The sequence below is a fragment of the Biomphalaria glabrata genome, chromosome 12 (genome assembly GCF_947242115.1).
Source record: "Biomphalaria glabrata chromosome 12, xgBioGlab47.1, whole genome shotgun sequence".
Taxonomy (NCBI): domain Eukaryota; kingdom Metazoa; phylum Mollusca; class Gastropoda; family Planorbidae; genus Biomphalaria; species Biomphalaria glabrata.
Window position 1 is genome coordinate 15194106 of NC_074722.1, and position 15945 is coordinate 15210050.

General features: G+C 33.5%; 1 protein-coding gene across 1 annotated transcript in view; it reads left to right on the forward strand.

Annotated features, from left to right (window-relative positions):
• Window positions 1-5169: 5169 nt before the first annotated feature.
• LOC106073628 (cartilage matrix protein-like) overlaps window positions 5170-15945 on the forward strand; it is a 42578-nt gene continuing 31802 nt past the window's right edge. Inside the window, exons 1-4 of the mRNA XM_056007275.1 lie at window positions 5170-5322; window positions 12771-12789; window positions 13585-13757; window positions 14770-14966. Coding sequence (XP_055863250.1) covers window positions 5284-5322; window positions 12771-12789; window positions 13585-13757; window positions 14770-14966 — 428 coding nt within the window. The 5' untranslated portion in view covers window positions 5170-5283. The remainder of the gene's footprint in view (window positions 5323-12770; window positions 12790-13584; window positions 13758-14769; window positions 14967-15945) is intronic.

A 15945-nucleotide genomic window follows, 5' to 3' on the forward strand; every position in this document is an offset into this window, starting at 1 on the left:
TCATTGATTGCCCCAGATACCAGGATGTCAGGGCGAAACATTTTAGAGCCACTAATCTAAAAACACTATTTAATAATGTCGACCCTGGGAAGGTACTGGGCTTTATTCGGGAAGTGGGGCTATCTACGAAGATCTGATTTCTGAATTTGTGAACATGCACTATTTACATTAGATTTTTACCAAATATTAAAATTTTTACTACCTTTACTATTTTAACTGTGAATAGACCTTAATTTTAATTATATAACTGTATAGAATCTGGCCCTTGTTGTTTAGAGAGAGAGTAGTCCTTAAGGGACTGCAGGCACGACATGGCCTAAATTGTGCCGATGTGCCTCAAATCAACAAATCAATCTCATTATTTCTTGCCTCATTATTTATTGTCTCATTATTTCTTGTCTCATTATTTATTGCCTTATTATTTATTGTCTCATTATTTATTGTCTCATTATTTCTTGCCTCATTATTTCTTGCCTCATTATTTATTGTCTCATTATTTATTGCCTCATTATTTATTGTCTCATTATTTATTGCCTTATTATTTCTTGCCTCATTATTTATTGCCTTATTATTTATTGTCTCATTATTTATTGTTTCATTATTTATTGTCTCATTATTTATTGCCTCATTATTTATTGCCTTATTATTTATTGCCTCATTATTTATTGTCTCATTATTTATTGCCTTATTATTTCTTGCCTCATTATTTATTGCCTTATTATTTATTGTCTCATTATTTATTGTTTCATTATTTATTGTCTCATTATTTATTGCCTCATTATTTATTGCCTCATTATTTATTGCCTCATTATTTATTGTCTCATTATTTATTGCCTCATTATTTCTTGCCTCATTATTTATTGCCTCATTATTTATTGTCTCATTATTTATTGCCTTATTATTTATTGCCTTATTATTTATTGCCTCATTATTTATTGCCTCATTATTTATTGCCTCATTATTTATTGCCTCATTATTTATTGTCTCATTATTTATTGCCTTATTATTTATTGTCTCATTATTCACCTACTTTTACTTTTTAAAAAAATGTGCTCTAAATGCGAAGAAAATGCATTTCCGCAGGTTAGAATGTAGGAAAAGTCATGAATGTCGGCAAGACCCACTTGTTCTTAAACATTATTCAGCCTGCGTTCATCTTACTAGTAGAATAAAAGCTTTGTTTACGATTGGTGAATGAGGTCCATTGGCAATACATCAACACTAAAAATGCTATACCGTACACCACCGTACTAAACTAATAAATTCTACTGTGTCTATCTCTTCCTGGACTCGTACATTCACTTCAGGACCCCACCAGGACCGACTTCATGGCAGGCTAACAGACCCGGTCTACTCGCTGTCCTGTCTTGAACTGCACTGCCTTACACACACTGTGTCTCTGGTCCACGCAGGCTTATGATCAGATGACCATACCACGGATCCTATTCACGTGTAACGTTCATGCCAGTACTGTCCCTTGCTCTTCAATATATCACGCTAAACTGTATTACTGGCCTGTGTCACATATGTCAGCTGATCACACACAGCTAACCCGTATTCCGTAAATAATTTAATTAGTTGTAAAGAACTTAGTTTCAGTTCTATACTTAATACTATGAGATCAAGATTCAAACCAATGGGGGTAGTTCCGGATCTCTTCTCAGTCACGTGGGTGTGTTGTTTACATTTGTGACCTCATTGATTTCATTGTCATTTAAAAATGAAAATAGTCTAGATCTTGACATCTTTAAGGAAAAAAAAAGTATGTTACAATAATTCACTAATTTTTATGATTATTTAGTAGGTCTACTAGATCTAGGCTAGCACTAAATCTAGATCTACATCTTAACATAGGAAGATATTGCCACAGTCACGTGAATTTTTATAAAGTAGGTCAGACATTCGGAACTACCTCATTATATATTCGGTATGGGCAGGGCTGCCGCGAGGGTTGTGGCCGCCTGCGTGCGAGATTTTAAAATGCCACCCCCCACATTTTGTTTTTCTGAGCTGGACTATGTACCAAAAGTGCCCTTTGATTTAAATCCATTTCCTAGACCTTTGCTTCTCCAATTGTATCAGTAATTGGGCGAAACCCCAGAAAATTCTCATGTATTTCAACATGAGGTGTATGAGAAACAGGAGCAATAATAATAATAATTAGTTCGGTACATAGACATGTCTGTAGAATCCTCTTTTGTGTGTGTGAGTGTGAAAATATGTGTGATTACACAATTTCAATTATTTTATTTTCTATTTCACTCAAATTCTTAAATTGTCTGTACATATTTTATACAGCAACCATCAGCAGTCTAATTAACTTTGCCATCACCTGCTGGTATGGTAATACTTCACTTGCACAAAGACTTAGACTAAATAGACTAATTAAAAAGGCATCGTATATCACTCGAACACAGCTACCATCACTTTAGGAGCTTATTCATGAGAGATGCCTTTCCAAAACACTCACGATTCTTAAAATAACCTGCACCCATTAAACCACTGTTACATAAGATCTGAACGAAGAGGTCGTCTCCTTTTTATTAGGACTAAAACAGAAAGATTTAAAAACTCTTTCATCCCACCTTCGGTCAGAGTGTTACAAGATCATCTGTCGTCATCGAGAAGTACATAGAAGTCTAATTTATAAAGAGCTGGTTATGAGTGTGTATGTGTTTTCGTGTGTGAATGTTGTTTGTATGTGCATCTATATTGTTATAGTACATTAGTTACGCTGAGGTTGTCAATTGTAGTCACACTGAATTTCCATTTTTTTGGATCAATAAAAATTATCTTATCTTATCTTATAATTCTTGATCAAACAAAATCTATTCGTGGATCCTCTACAAGCGAGACGTAGTCACTAATAGTTCGTTCTTTAACGGATTACTTCTTTTATAAATTCACATACTGTCGAATGCGTTGCATATTTTTTTTGTTTTCTTTTCAAGAGCAATTTTTTAAATTTTCTGTATATGATCTGCATTATATACGTGTCTTTTCAGAATTAAAGACTTTTTAAAATGTACTCCTTTTGTGTCTGTAATGTCTTCATTGATTTATTCCTAAAACAAACAGCATAGACCGTAAATTACAGAATAAACTCACTCGAAATACAATAGCCATTGGCGGTGAAACGTTTTCAACGCTCCATAAACTTTGATGATGCGCGATTGTCTTTTGGAAAGAGTACATTTTAAGTACATTTCTGTCGCGGACCTTATTTTTCTACACAAAAGTCACTAAATTGAAGTGCAATAGTCGGAAGAAATCAAACCATTCTGCAACAAGAAAATCTGGAAGAATCATATTAGCGGGGACGTTTTGAAATGTTTTCTTCAAAACGTTTTGAAACATATTGTTGCATCCGCCTCTCGCGAAAACTGTCCACATTTGACAAAGTCTTATTAGAAGATATAACGACGTCTCTTATTTAAGATATTTTAATTCTTAAAACATTGGTAATTATGGTAATTTTAAAAATATTTAGAATTCAGACATGGATTAATAACTACAATGTAAATAAACATCGTTTTTGCCGCCCCCCCCCTTTTTTTCTTGTTGGTTAGTAGTTAACTTGTAGCTGGTGTAGGTGATCTATATTTTTAATAAATAAGCTTTAAATAACTTGAACAAAAGTCTCTTGTGAACAAAGAGTCAATAAAACAGTCATTACAATATACACAGATTTAGCTTGCTTAATTAACAGCCATTTGATAAAGTGAAAATGTTTAAAACATTGCCTTTTTACTGATTAATCTACTTACTGAAAGGGCTTTCGACTAAACAACAATACTTATATGTAATAAGTAGATACTTTAAAAAAAGAAAAAATTATGTTGGCTGATCTGCTTATGTAAGCATCATTCAAAACAAATACTACAAACAGCCCGCGAAGATTCAAGGCCAGAAATAAGTAGTCGCCTATTAAAAAACGCGCGGCGATTTTTTGTTTTTAAATAAGTTATGTACAAATGTCCTTTTTTTTAAAAAAAAAAGTTTGTAAAAGATACTGGAATAATTAGAATTCATATAAAATATTAAAATATTTAAGGTATTGTTTCTTATTAAACTAAAAATAAATTTTAAACAATTAACCCTGAAATAATCATTTGGTCGCCTACCTAAATTTGGCCGCCAGCGTGCCATTCACACATTGCACAATACGTAGCGGCGGCCCTGGGTATGGGTAGACCCCAAAATGTAATGTGCTATGCAAGACTTGAACTTTCACTATTACACTATAGCTCTGGTAGAGGTTTGAATCAATGAGTGAGGAATAACTGAATGAATGAATAAGAAGTTACCTAGGATGAACAAATTAGATACTACAAGGCAACAATGAGTACGCAGATCATATGATTGATTTACAATACTATTTGTTCATGTGCTATATAAGATATTCTCATTGATAGTGCTAATACATTTAAATGCACCAAAGTATTACACTAGTAAACAAATAGAAATCATTCGTAAATGGTCAACAAAGCTTAGACATTATCCCAATACAACACATGAGAATACATCCCTATCATACAGTACTGAGCAGGACAAGATCAGCACACCAACTGACTAGAGCAGCGGTTCTCAACCTTTTAAGTTCGGCGACCCCTTTTTACAATCCCCCATTCTGTCGCGACCCCCCTCCCTCACACACACACAGCAATAGAAGAAAAGACAACAACAATCCATCTTTTCGATGGTCTTAGGCGACCCCTGGCAAATCGTCAATCGACCCCCTAAGGGGTCGCGACCCACAGGTTGAGAACCCCTGGACTAGAGTGACAACTGGATACACATATTACTCCCTTGAAAAAACCGTGATAAAAACAATTCACAACTCACAACTAATAAAATAAAAAAAACACACACACACAATTTCACATCTTACACACCCCTGCTCTTTACATTAGTCATAAAGACTTAATAATGCAATTGGGATGTAATGATCTTTCATTAGAATTAAAGAAATGTCATAAGACTGATAATATTACAAATTACTATTCTAAAAAAACTGATGTCTACACCCAAACGATTAGACCTAAAGTCTAATTCATAAATAAGTAGGTCCACGTCCACAAACAAAATTTAACTTACATACACATATATACACAAATACAAAAACACACTCATTTCAAAGACGGATCTATATAATAGTCAGATTAGAAAGCTAAATCAGAAAGGCAGTTTTAGGAGTCTCTGAAATGCCTCTATCTTAATTAAGCTTACCACATAGTGTAGATATAGCTTTAAAGCCAAGAATTATTGAGTGAATTCAACAAGATGGTGTGGCAGCTAATCATTTGTTTGTCATTAACACAGGTAAGTTATAGATTTATAGATATGGATAGATAGATAGAAAGATAGATAGATAGACAGACAGACAGACAGACAGATAGATAGATAGATAGATAGATAGATAGATAGATAAATAGATCTAGATAAATAGATAGATAGATAGATAGATAGATAGATAGATAGATAGATAGATCTAGATAAATAAATAGATAGATAGATAGATAGATAGATAGATAGATAGATAGATAGATAGATCTAGATAAATAGATAAATAGATAGATAGATAGATAGATAGATAGATAGATAGATAGATAGATAGATAAATGCCAAACCAGTGATCGCAGTTGTGTATCAAGGATTGGCCTCTTTAGCCACACAAGAAGTTGCAAAGGGAAAAGATCGTCTCTCGAGACGTAAAATGCTACTGTCATGTCATATTGCCATGTTTACATGAGACAAGATCGAAAGGATCTAGATCTAATTTTAAGAACTACACTTTGCAAAGATAGTTTCGTACTTCGACACACGAAAATACAAAACATACTCCATTGATTTCATTTATAATAAAATTAACCTTCAAATTTGGGTTTCAAAAAGATTTCTACATAAACTCGTTCCTTATATCTGCTAATTTAGACGTCCTGACGTACCTTATAATCTCATTCATTTATCAGATTGGGTGAACCCGTTTCCATAGTATGATTTTCATAGATGATATGAATGTATCGGCTTAACGGGTAAAACTACTTTTATTTTCGTGTGAAAGAGAAAAACTTAAATGGAACATTAGCTAAGTTTGACATAGATCTAAATCCAAACCACTAGATTAGTAACACACAAGCTGAGGCCCGCAGGCCACGGGAGATATCCGGCTAGTATGAATATATATATATATATATATATATATATATATAAATTATCATTGGTACATAGATAGATGGATTATAATTATTTTATGTTGTTGTTTTTTTTTTTTGCCATACAACCGTATACGTTTTCAACGTCTTTAATATCAGTGGTAGAACCCTTGGCTTACAAGCTGAGGGTCTCAGTATCAAATCCTGTTTTCAATATTTTACGGGTCTCATGATGTCTCTGAATGTATTTAACTTTAAACAAAATTTTGTTGTTGCTGAAAATAAAATTGCTTATGCACATGTGCTCTTGTAAAAATAATTTTAAAAAATTGTTTTTATTATATATCTATCTTTATTTTTAGCGGCCCCCGAAAGGGGAAAAGACGCTATTAGTTTTGTGTGACCTCCCTGTCCGTCTATCCGTCCGTCCGTCCCGTTTATATCTCAGAAACTAGAAGAGAAAATGAAAATCGGACATCATTCAAAGTTCTGATGCAACGGCTACTTTTCTCTTTTCCGAAAGTGAACCATCTAATTTTTTAATTATATATGCAAGCAGAGTTTTCAAAAAATTACACCACTTTTTAATGAAAAACTTCAGGGGAGGTAATTTTTTTTTAAATGGTTATGAACGTCTTCATTAATAACTCAAGCTTCATTCATAGATTCGCGCATTGGTACACAAAATTATTTACATCTAAGGTCACAATGGTAAAAGTGTCAATGGTTTATTATAAAATATATTTTCCATTTATTAATTGACTCATTGAATAGAATATTGATTCAAATGTTGTTTTAAAAAAGAATTTTGATACGAACTTCGTCTAGTTATAAGTTTAAAAAATAACAAACTACATTTAAAACGCAAAGTTTTGACATATCCTCATTATAGGGGCATACACTTGACAGTCTAAACAAGACTAAATAGAGCCTAGTTCTAGATATATTTATAATAAATGTATTAATAATTTGAACAAAATTTTAATTATTAAGCAATAACTTATCATATGACAGCTTAGGGGGTGCAGATTTATTTATTATGTAAACAATTGTATCACATTAAGAAATGAATCGGATACGAACAGCATAATACACCATTAGTAATGGCATTACCCGATAACATAAGTCCTACTATTCATGATCTTATCTTATCTTATATGATACAGACATAACTTCAAAAAAGAAGATGATTACGTCTTACGCGTCATGCAATTAGTCTTGCATATTAACCAATGACCTAAACTCCACCAAATCACTGGTTTTCCTGGCTAGCTCAGGCAACCCATTCCATGCTCTAATAGCGCTAGGGAAGAAGGAGCTTTTGTACAAATTTGTCCTAGAATATGGAACGAGAAATGTGCCTTTATCTTTGTGTTCTATGTTAAGATTAAACGTGTAAATTCATACGAGTTCTAGTCTAGATATAGCAGATTCTATATTAAGATTCTTAAGATCTAGATCTAGAATTAGATCTACACTTAGATCTATTTCTAGATCTAGACTCAATTCTAGTTTTAGACCTAGACTTAGATCTTGAATCTAGATTTAGATCTAAAACTAGGTCTAGATCTGGCTAGATCTATGTCTAGTTTTTATGTCAAATGACAATGGAGATATTAATTTTTATTTTGCGAGGGGAATGTCTGGTCCATAGTTTTTGAACTAAATTAGTTGAATTACTATATAATGTTTTACATTATTTTGCTCCCCCCCTGGTATGTTGGCCGATTTGGTGGGGTTGGGAGGGGGCGATTGCATCCACTGCCCTCCCCACTGTAGCCCTCTATTTTTATGGAGAAATCAAAGTTTGTGAACACAATTAATTAAACATCTATATAATATAAGCTACTTATTGATATTTAAACCCATTTGTATATTATGTCGCCCACACGCTAATCTCAAATTTTATCATTAGAAAATAAAATAAAATGAAAAAGGGCTGTACTATCTGGGAGGGGCGATACATGCAATCGCCCTCCGCCCATCGGACAAACCAATACTTTTTCTTTTGTATTTTACTAAAGATTTTTTTTTAAAATCTATCACTATTATAATTTATATATGCTATAAATTCTAATATCGATTCGCCCCACCCCATATTCTTTAATGCCAAATGAAATCATTAGAAGAAATTATAAAAAGGAGCGAGGATTCTTACTCGATTAATCATTTTCAATCTTATCACCCCCTCCCCTTTTTAGGCGAAAACATGGCGTTTTCACACAGAATAGTCAAATATGGCAACAGAGTTTATGTAATTGCACATGAAATTATCTTTATTATTTTAAGAAAAACTTTGTTTAGGAAAATTTAGAATTGATAAGAAATGTTTCAGTATAAGAGTAACAATTGAGATGAGTTCTGAACACACATTTGTTTTTCCTAGTCGCCTTTTCCCAACCTCGTCATGTGACCGTAATAGTTAGAAGAGCTCACGTAACAAAAGCTTCTGGACCAGACACAATTAGTGGCAAGCTGATCAAGTTATGTGCGGAACTAATCTCTTTTATCTTCTCTCACATCTTTAACCCCTCGTTGCAAACGTGCGTCATTCTACACATCTGGGAAACTTCAGAAATCGTACCAGTACCAAAGAAATTAAAAAATAGATAGCTTAAATGATTTCCGCTCAGTAGCACTAACATCTATAATTATGAAAAGTTTTGAAAAATACATGCTTAAACAACTTGTAGAGAATGTCAATAACAGCCTAGACCCTCACCAATTTGCATATAAAGAAGCTAGGGGAACTGAGGATGCCATTCTATTGCTTTTGGACCAGCTTTACAAGCATCTCGATATTCCCAAATCATATGCACGAGTCCTCTTCGTAGATTTCTCCTCGGCTTTCAATACCATACAGCCACATCTATGCTACGCCTCCGGTCGACTAGTATTATAAGTATAATATTACTTATCTCAATGTAAATCATTAGTAAATATGGTAGGGGCGATAGATGTTATCACCCCCTCCCCACGGGCAGACAAATACTTTTTCTTTTGTATTATAGTTCAGAAAATATATTTTTTTGTAACAAAAATCTGTCACTAATATAAGTTATATATGCTATAAATTACATTCTTATATCGAGTCGCCCCAACTCCTAATTTTTAATGCAAAAATTCAATCATTAACAATAATTATAAAAAGAAGAGAGGACTTTTACATGGTAGTCATATCCACTCTACCAGCCCTGACGAAAACATGACGTTTTAAAACAGTTAAGTATGGTGACAGAGTCTATGTAAATGATCATAAATTAAAAATAATTATTGAAAGAATATGTTTTCGGTAAATTTAGAATTCATAAGAAATGTTTAAGCATAAGATTAATAATTGAGATGAGTTCTGAAATCAAATATCTTTTTTCTAGTCGCATTTTCCCAACCTCTACTCAATCTGAGATTTTTCTAATGTTTAAACAATATTTTATATTTTGTTTTTTAACAAATCGGCACAATTTAGGCTATATCGTGTACTGTATAAAGAACTTTGGGACTATAACTCACAATTTTATACTTGAATCCAGGGCCGACCCTAACAATTGCGTGGCCCTATGCGAAACGGCCCAGTCTGGGTAGGGATAATGATAATAAGGGAAAATTAAGATTTTGTATTACAAAATAGTTTCGTCTTTGCATTTTATTCATTCTTCATTCATACAAAACTACGATCAAATTAACTTTACGAGTTTTGCATGTAGCAAAGTCATACAGTATATCATCAAAATTCTGTTTCCTACATAGACCACGCTCAATAGCAAGAATTACCAAATTATTCAATCTATCTTCGTGAATTGTTGACCTCAAGTAATTCTTGATTAGTTTGAGGCGTGAAAAGCTTCTTTCACCAGATGACACATTTACGGGTATTATATAATGCCGTTTTGTCGCGGGTAGTATTGGCGTTTTTTTTATATCGAATGGCAACCCAAAATGGCAATTTTTTCTATATTTCAAGAGATTTTCATGATTTTTAAGGAGATTTTGATAATTTCAAGAGATTTCCAGAACTTTTTCCCTATATTTTGCAATTTCAGGATATTATCAGGAGCTCCTGGAAAATCAGGACGCCGGGGGAACCCTGTAATAAGTTATAACGGTTTATTTTAATATTTTACATCTAGAATTAGCGCAACGCCTATGAAAATACGGGGCCCTCTGCGGCCGAATAGGTTGCAGTGGCCTTAGACCGCTCTGTTTGAATCCTAAAAAAAAAAAAAAAAAATAGAATAGAATCTGATTGGTCGACTTGATTTCTTCTTTGTCTTCCGAATTTTTTTTTTCAGAACTTGACTTATAATTCTGTAACAAAACGAAGTTACAATCAGGCTTTTTGAGCAAAATTAATGGCTCATATATGAATTTTTGTTTACATATTTTTTTTCAAAGCCCTTTTTTTTCAGCGGCGCCCCTAAAACCCTCCCTAAAATTAATATGTGCAGTATCTTTTCTTTTAAAGGAACTAATCTATTGTATTTGCAATGTACTTAGGGCCTATAAATTTACATTTTCATTTTGAAAAGTAAATACTTTATTCAAAAGTTTCTTAAAAATGTGACATTGCTCGCGTCAAAACAGTCGAATATCTAGAGAGCGTTTAACTATCGTTCTGTTGGCATCTTATTCTGACCAAAAAAAAGTCTACTTCAAGAGGTCTCACTTAACATAAAGATAATATTACAAATATTTGCTCGTAATAAAGATAAACTTACACTACTTGTATCTCGATTGTCACTGACACTTCAGTATCGGCCATTGCCCTCACGTTACTTGATTTTACTACATTGACCTGCCTTTTTAAATAGAATGAATAATAAGCTGTAGATATCAAGAGAATGAGTTTCTGGCAGTGAAGAATGCAAGAAGACGCTTGGCGTCGGGCTGAAGAACGTGACTTTATGTTTTGCCGAAGTTTGAGAAACACTGCTCTACTTGTAATGTGACCAGTTCTGTTATTCTATAATATGTATATATATATATATATATATATATATATATATATATATATATATATATATATATATATATATATATATGCGTTTATACGTAGAATTAGGGTTTACTGGGCATTAGGGTTGGGGTTTAGAGAAAAATCGCCCCCCCCAAAAAAAAAAAGGTTCTGGATCCGCTAGTGCACAGAGATAGATAGATAGACAGATAGATAGATAGATAGATAGATAGATAGATAGAGATAGATAGATAGATAGATAGATAGATAGATATAGATAGATAGATAGATAGATAGATAGATAGATAGATAGATAGATAGAGATAGATAGATAGATAGATAGATAGATAGATAGATAGAGATAGATAGATAGATAGAAAGATAGATAGAGATAGATAGATAGATAGAGATAGATAGATAGATAGATAGATAGATAGATAGATAGATAGATAGATAGAGATAGATAGATAGATAGATAGATAGATAGATAGATAGAGATAGATAGATAGATAGATAGATAGATAGATAGATAGATAGATAGAGATAGATAGATAGATAGATAGATAGATAGATAGATAGAGATAGATAGATAGATAGATAGAGATAGATAGATAGATAGATAGATAGATAGATAGATAGATAGATAGAGATAGATAGATAGATAGATAGATAGATAGATAGAGATAGATAGATAGAGATAGATAGATAGATAGATAGAGATAGATAGATAGATAGAGATAGATAGATAGATAGATAGAGATAGATAGATAGATAGATAGATAGATAGAGATAGATAGATAGATAGATAGATAGATAGATAGATAGATAGAGATAGATAGATAGATAGATAGATAGATAGATAGATAGAGATAGATAGATAGATAGAGATAGATAGATAGATAGATAAATAGATAGATAGATAGATAGATAGAGATAGATAGATAGATAGATAGATAGATAGATAGAGATAGATAGATAGATAGATAGATAGATAGAGATAGATAGATAGATAGAAAGATAGAGATAGATAGATAGATAGATAGATAGATAGATAGATAGAGATAGATAGATAGATAGATAGAGATAGATAGATAGATAGATAGATAGATAGATAGATAGAGATAGATAGATAGATAGATAGATAGATAGATAGAGATAGATAGATAGATAGATAGAGATAGATAGATAGAGATAGATAGATAGATAGATAGATAGAGATAGATAGATAGATAGATAGATAGATAGATAGATAGATAGATAGATAGATAGAGATAGATAGATAGATAGATAGATAGATAGATAGATAGATAGATAGAGATAGATAGATAGATAGATAGATAGAGATAGATAGATAGATAGATAGATAGATAGATAGATAGATAGATAGAGATAGATAGATAGATAGATAGATAGAGATAGATAGATAGATAGAGATAGATAGATAGATAGATAGATAGATAGATAGATAGATAGATAGATAGATAGATAGATAAATAGATAGATAGATAGATAGATAGATAGATAGATAAATGTGGAATTGAATACATGAACTTTAAACTAACACATAGCACGTATTGCCATGTTCAGTTTCAACTGCAGTACACAAATACAATATCTATTTTCAAACTGTTGAATATTTGTTTTTATTGTTTTCTGTTTTGCAGGTGACCTTCGCTGCTCAAAGTAAGTATCTCTTTTATGTGTATGTCAAATCAAACTTTAGAGCAACAATTCTATGTAAAGTAAGTATTGGTGGGACAGGTCCAGTAGGAATGTTGTAAAGGAAGGAGAGAGATAGAGAACAAGAGAAATTGGGAGAGAGAGAGAGACAGCGATGAAATGACTGTTGATGAAGTGACAAAGGATGAAATGAACGGGGATAAAGTGACCGCGGAGGAATTGACCGTGAATGAAGTGACCAAAGATGAAATGACCGTGGATGAAATGACCAGGGATGAAATGACCGTGGATGAAGTAGCCAAGAATAAAATAACCGTGAATGAGGTGACCAAGGATGAAATGACCAGGGATGAAGTGACCGGGGATAAAATGACAGGTTACTTGCTTTATCTAGCGTAATTGCTTGATTTAAGGTACAACGTACTTTAGAATTCTCGTGTCTGGTGAACTCTGAATTTGTATTTTTGAACGCTTAACTCTGTAGAGTGTCCATTAAGGGATTGAAAGATTTGCTCTTCAAAGACCCTTCTGTTTGAAAGTCTATCATCAACTAGATGCTTATTTTAATCACATCCGTTTAGTTTAAGACTCCAAGCTCGCAAGAACTATGTGTATCAGATGAAGTCCTCAGAATATGTGTATCGCCTGATTTCTTTAGAACATATCTGTGAAAAACACATATAGGTTTCTATTTTAATTTTCATTGGTGTTAAATCGCGTGCATTTTTTCAACTGTTTAAAATTTTGCTAACATCTCCCTCTTCTTGCTCACTTGTAAAGAAAATTTTTTCTGTTCAGTCTGCAGGCAACAACTTGAGCTCGGCATTGTCCTAGACTCCTCAGCATCAATCCCACTCAATGACTTCAATAAAAGTATCAATTTTCTTCAAGACTACCTGAAGCTATTCGACATTGGCCAAGACAGTGTAAGAGTCGCCATCATACCATATGCTAGAGGAGTCATCTCTAAGGTAAGTTTAAAATGCAAATATTCTACATAGGAATTCAATAGTCCAGAAACATTCCAGAAATTTCCATTAAATAGACAGTAACATTACATTAGGAATATACTTTGTTTTGATGCTCTCAAATAAACTGGATGGCTCTCAAATTAAACTGGATGGCTCTCAAATTGAACTGAATGGCTCTCAAACGATCAGGATGGCTCTTAAACTGAACTGGATGGCTCTCAAATTAAACTGGATGGCTCTCAAATTGAACTAGATGGCTCTCAAAATGAACTGGATGGCTCTCAAATTGAACTGGATGGCTCTCCAATTGAACTGGATGGCTCTCAAACGAACTAGATGGCTCTCAAATTAAACTGGATGGCTCTCAAATTAAACTGGATGGCTCTCAAATTGAACTGGATGGCTCTCAAATTGAACTGGATGGCTCTCAGATTGATCTGGATGGCTCTCAAATTGAATTGGATGTTGAAAATTTAAAAAAAACATGTTTTGAACAAATATGGGACAAAACTGGCTGACCCGACTAAGTATTGAAAGAGATTTACTCCTGGAGCTAAGTTTTAGCGTAATGATCAACGACTGTCACAACAACATGCACATGTTGATTCGTCAAGGTGGTCAATACGTTTGTAATCAAATTTAATTTTGACTTGAATAATGTATAGCATTCTTTTTTTTAATGATTTTATTTGGGGGCAATAAATACTAGGCAAACAGAAAATTATGTTTGAAAAATAATTTGAGCCTCCACTTTTTTGTTGCCCTTGTACCTCCACACCTCAAAACGTTTCTGTCTGTATTAAAAGCGACAAAATATCTAGGTCGCAAATGGGTCTGAGAGGCGCAATGTGACTTATGGTATTAGTATCTCAAAATTAAAAAGCGACATTGAAAGCTACACCCTCACATTGGTCTTCTTTAGAAAAAAAAAAGAAACCTTGTGGGTTTTTTAAACTTTCATACGAAAACAAACAACTAAATCCATTTGAAAACGTGTTTTGTTTACTTTCAGAACGCTTTCTACTTGACTTCTTACAACACCAAAGAAGATGTCATTAGAGCTATAGGGAGAATAACTCACACACAAGGAGATCATACTTACACGGGAGAAGGGATTAAGTTCATGCGCCTGTATCAGCTAAACGATGCACTTGTCAGACCTGGGGTCGCCAAAGTTGGCTTGGTATTAACAGACGGAAATTCACATAAGTAAGTTTTCGCCCAGATTCTGTGAGATTTCATTTCATAAACATTTCTTTCAACTATGTCTGACCAATGTACGACATTTATCCATGTAGCGCCACAGAAAGAAACCAAAACATTCTAGGTTATAATTAGTTTTCAGTCACAGTGTTTCCACACAAACTGTCTTTGTGTCGATGTTACGGACATTTTGTATAGTCCAATTTCATACAAATAAAAATGTCCTAACTTCACTCCTATTTGACATAGAAAGATAACCTTGTATCGTTGTAATCCCTACATCAAGCTCTATATTAATAGATACTTTTTGTTGTATAATATTAAAACAAAATATATTAAAGAACCCAAATAGATCTATAAACTCTTTTTATATCTAGATGATTACGCATATAATCTGATGTATTCAGTTTATAACTTATCGTTCTAGCCAAATCCTAAATAGATTCACTGGCGGATCCGGGGGGGGGGGGGGGGGGTAGGGTTGATCGCGGGTTAATTTTAGTAGCGAAATCATACAATTTGTATACTTTACTTTTGTTAATAATGTTACGAATCTCACTATCCAGGCTCTCTGCAAACTGCACCATACACCACCAACTTAAAGAACTTGACAACTCAGGGCTCCAAAGTAACGTAACACTTTAATAGTTGAATAAATAACAGACAATACTGTACAATTGGCAACACGTACACTGTACAAATATCTTTCCGTTAACACCATATCGCCGTATCAACTCTTGCACTGGCCTCTCCGTCTCGTTCCGGGCTTGCACTTGGTTCAACAGTTCAGGACTGACTTCACACACTAGGCTCGTTGTGTCGGACTCGATCACAGACCAAGATCAAGACGCCAGACGTCTCAACTGTACTTGACAGTACTCCGCACCGAACCGTCGTAATGCTCCGTACAGAACCACACCGTTGAACTGTGCTGTAGTCGACCGTGTTCTGAACGCCTGCTGTGAACCTTCTGTCGTGAACCCTG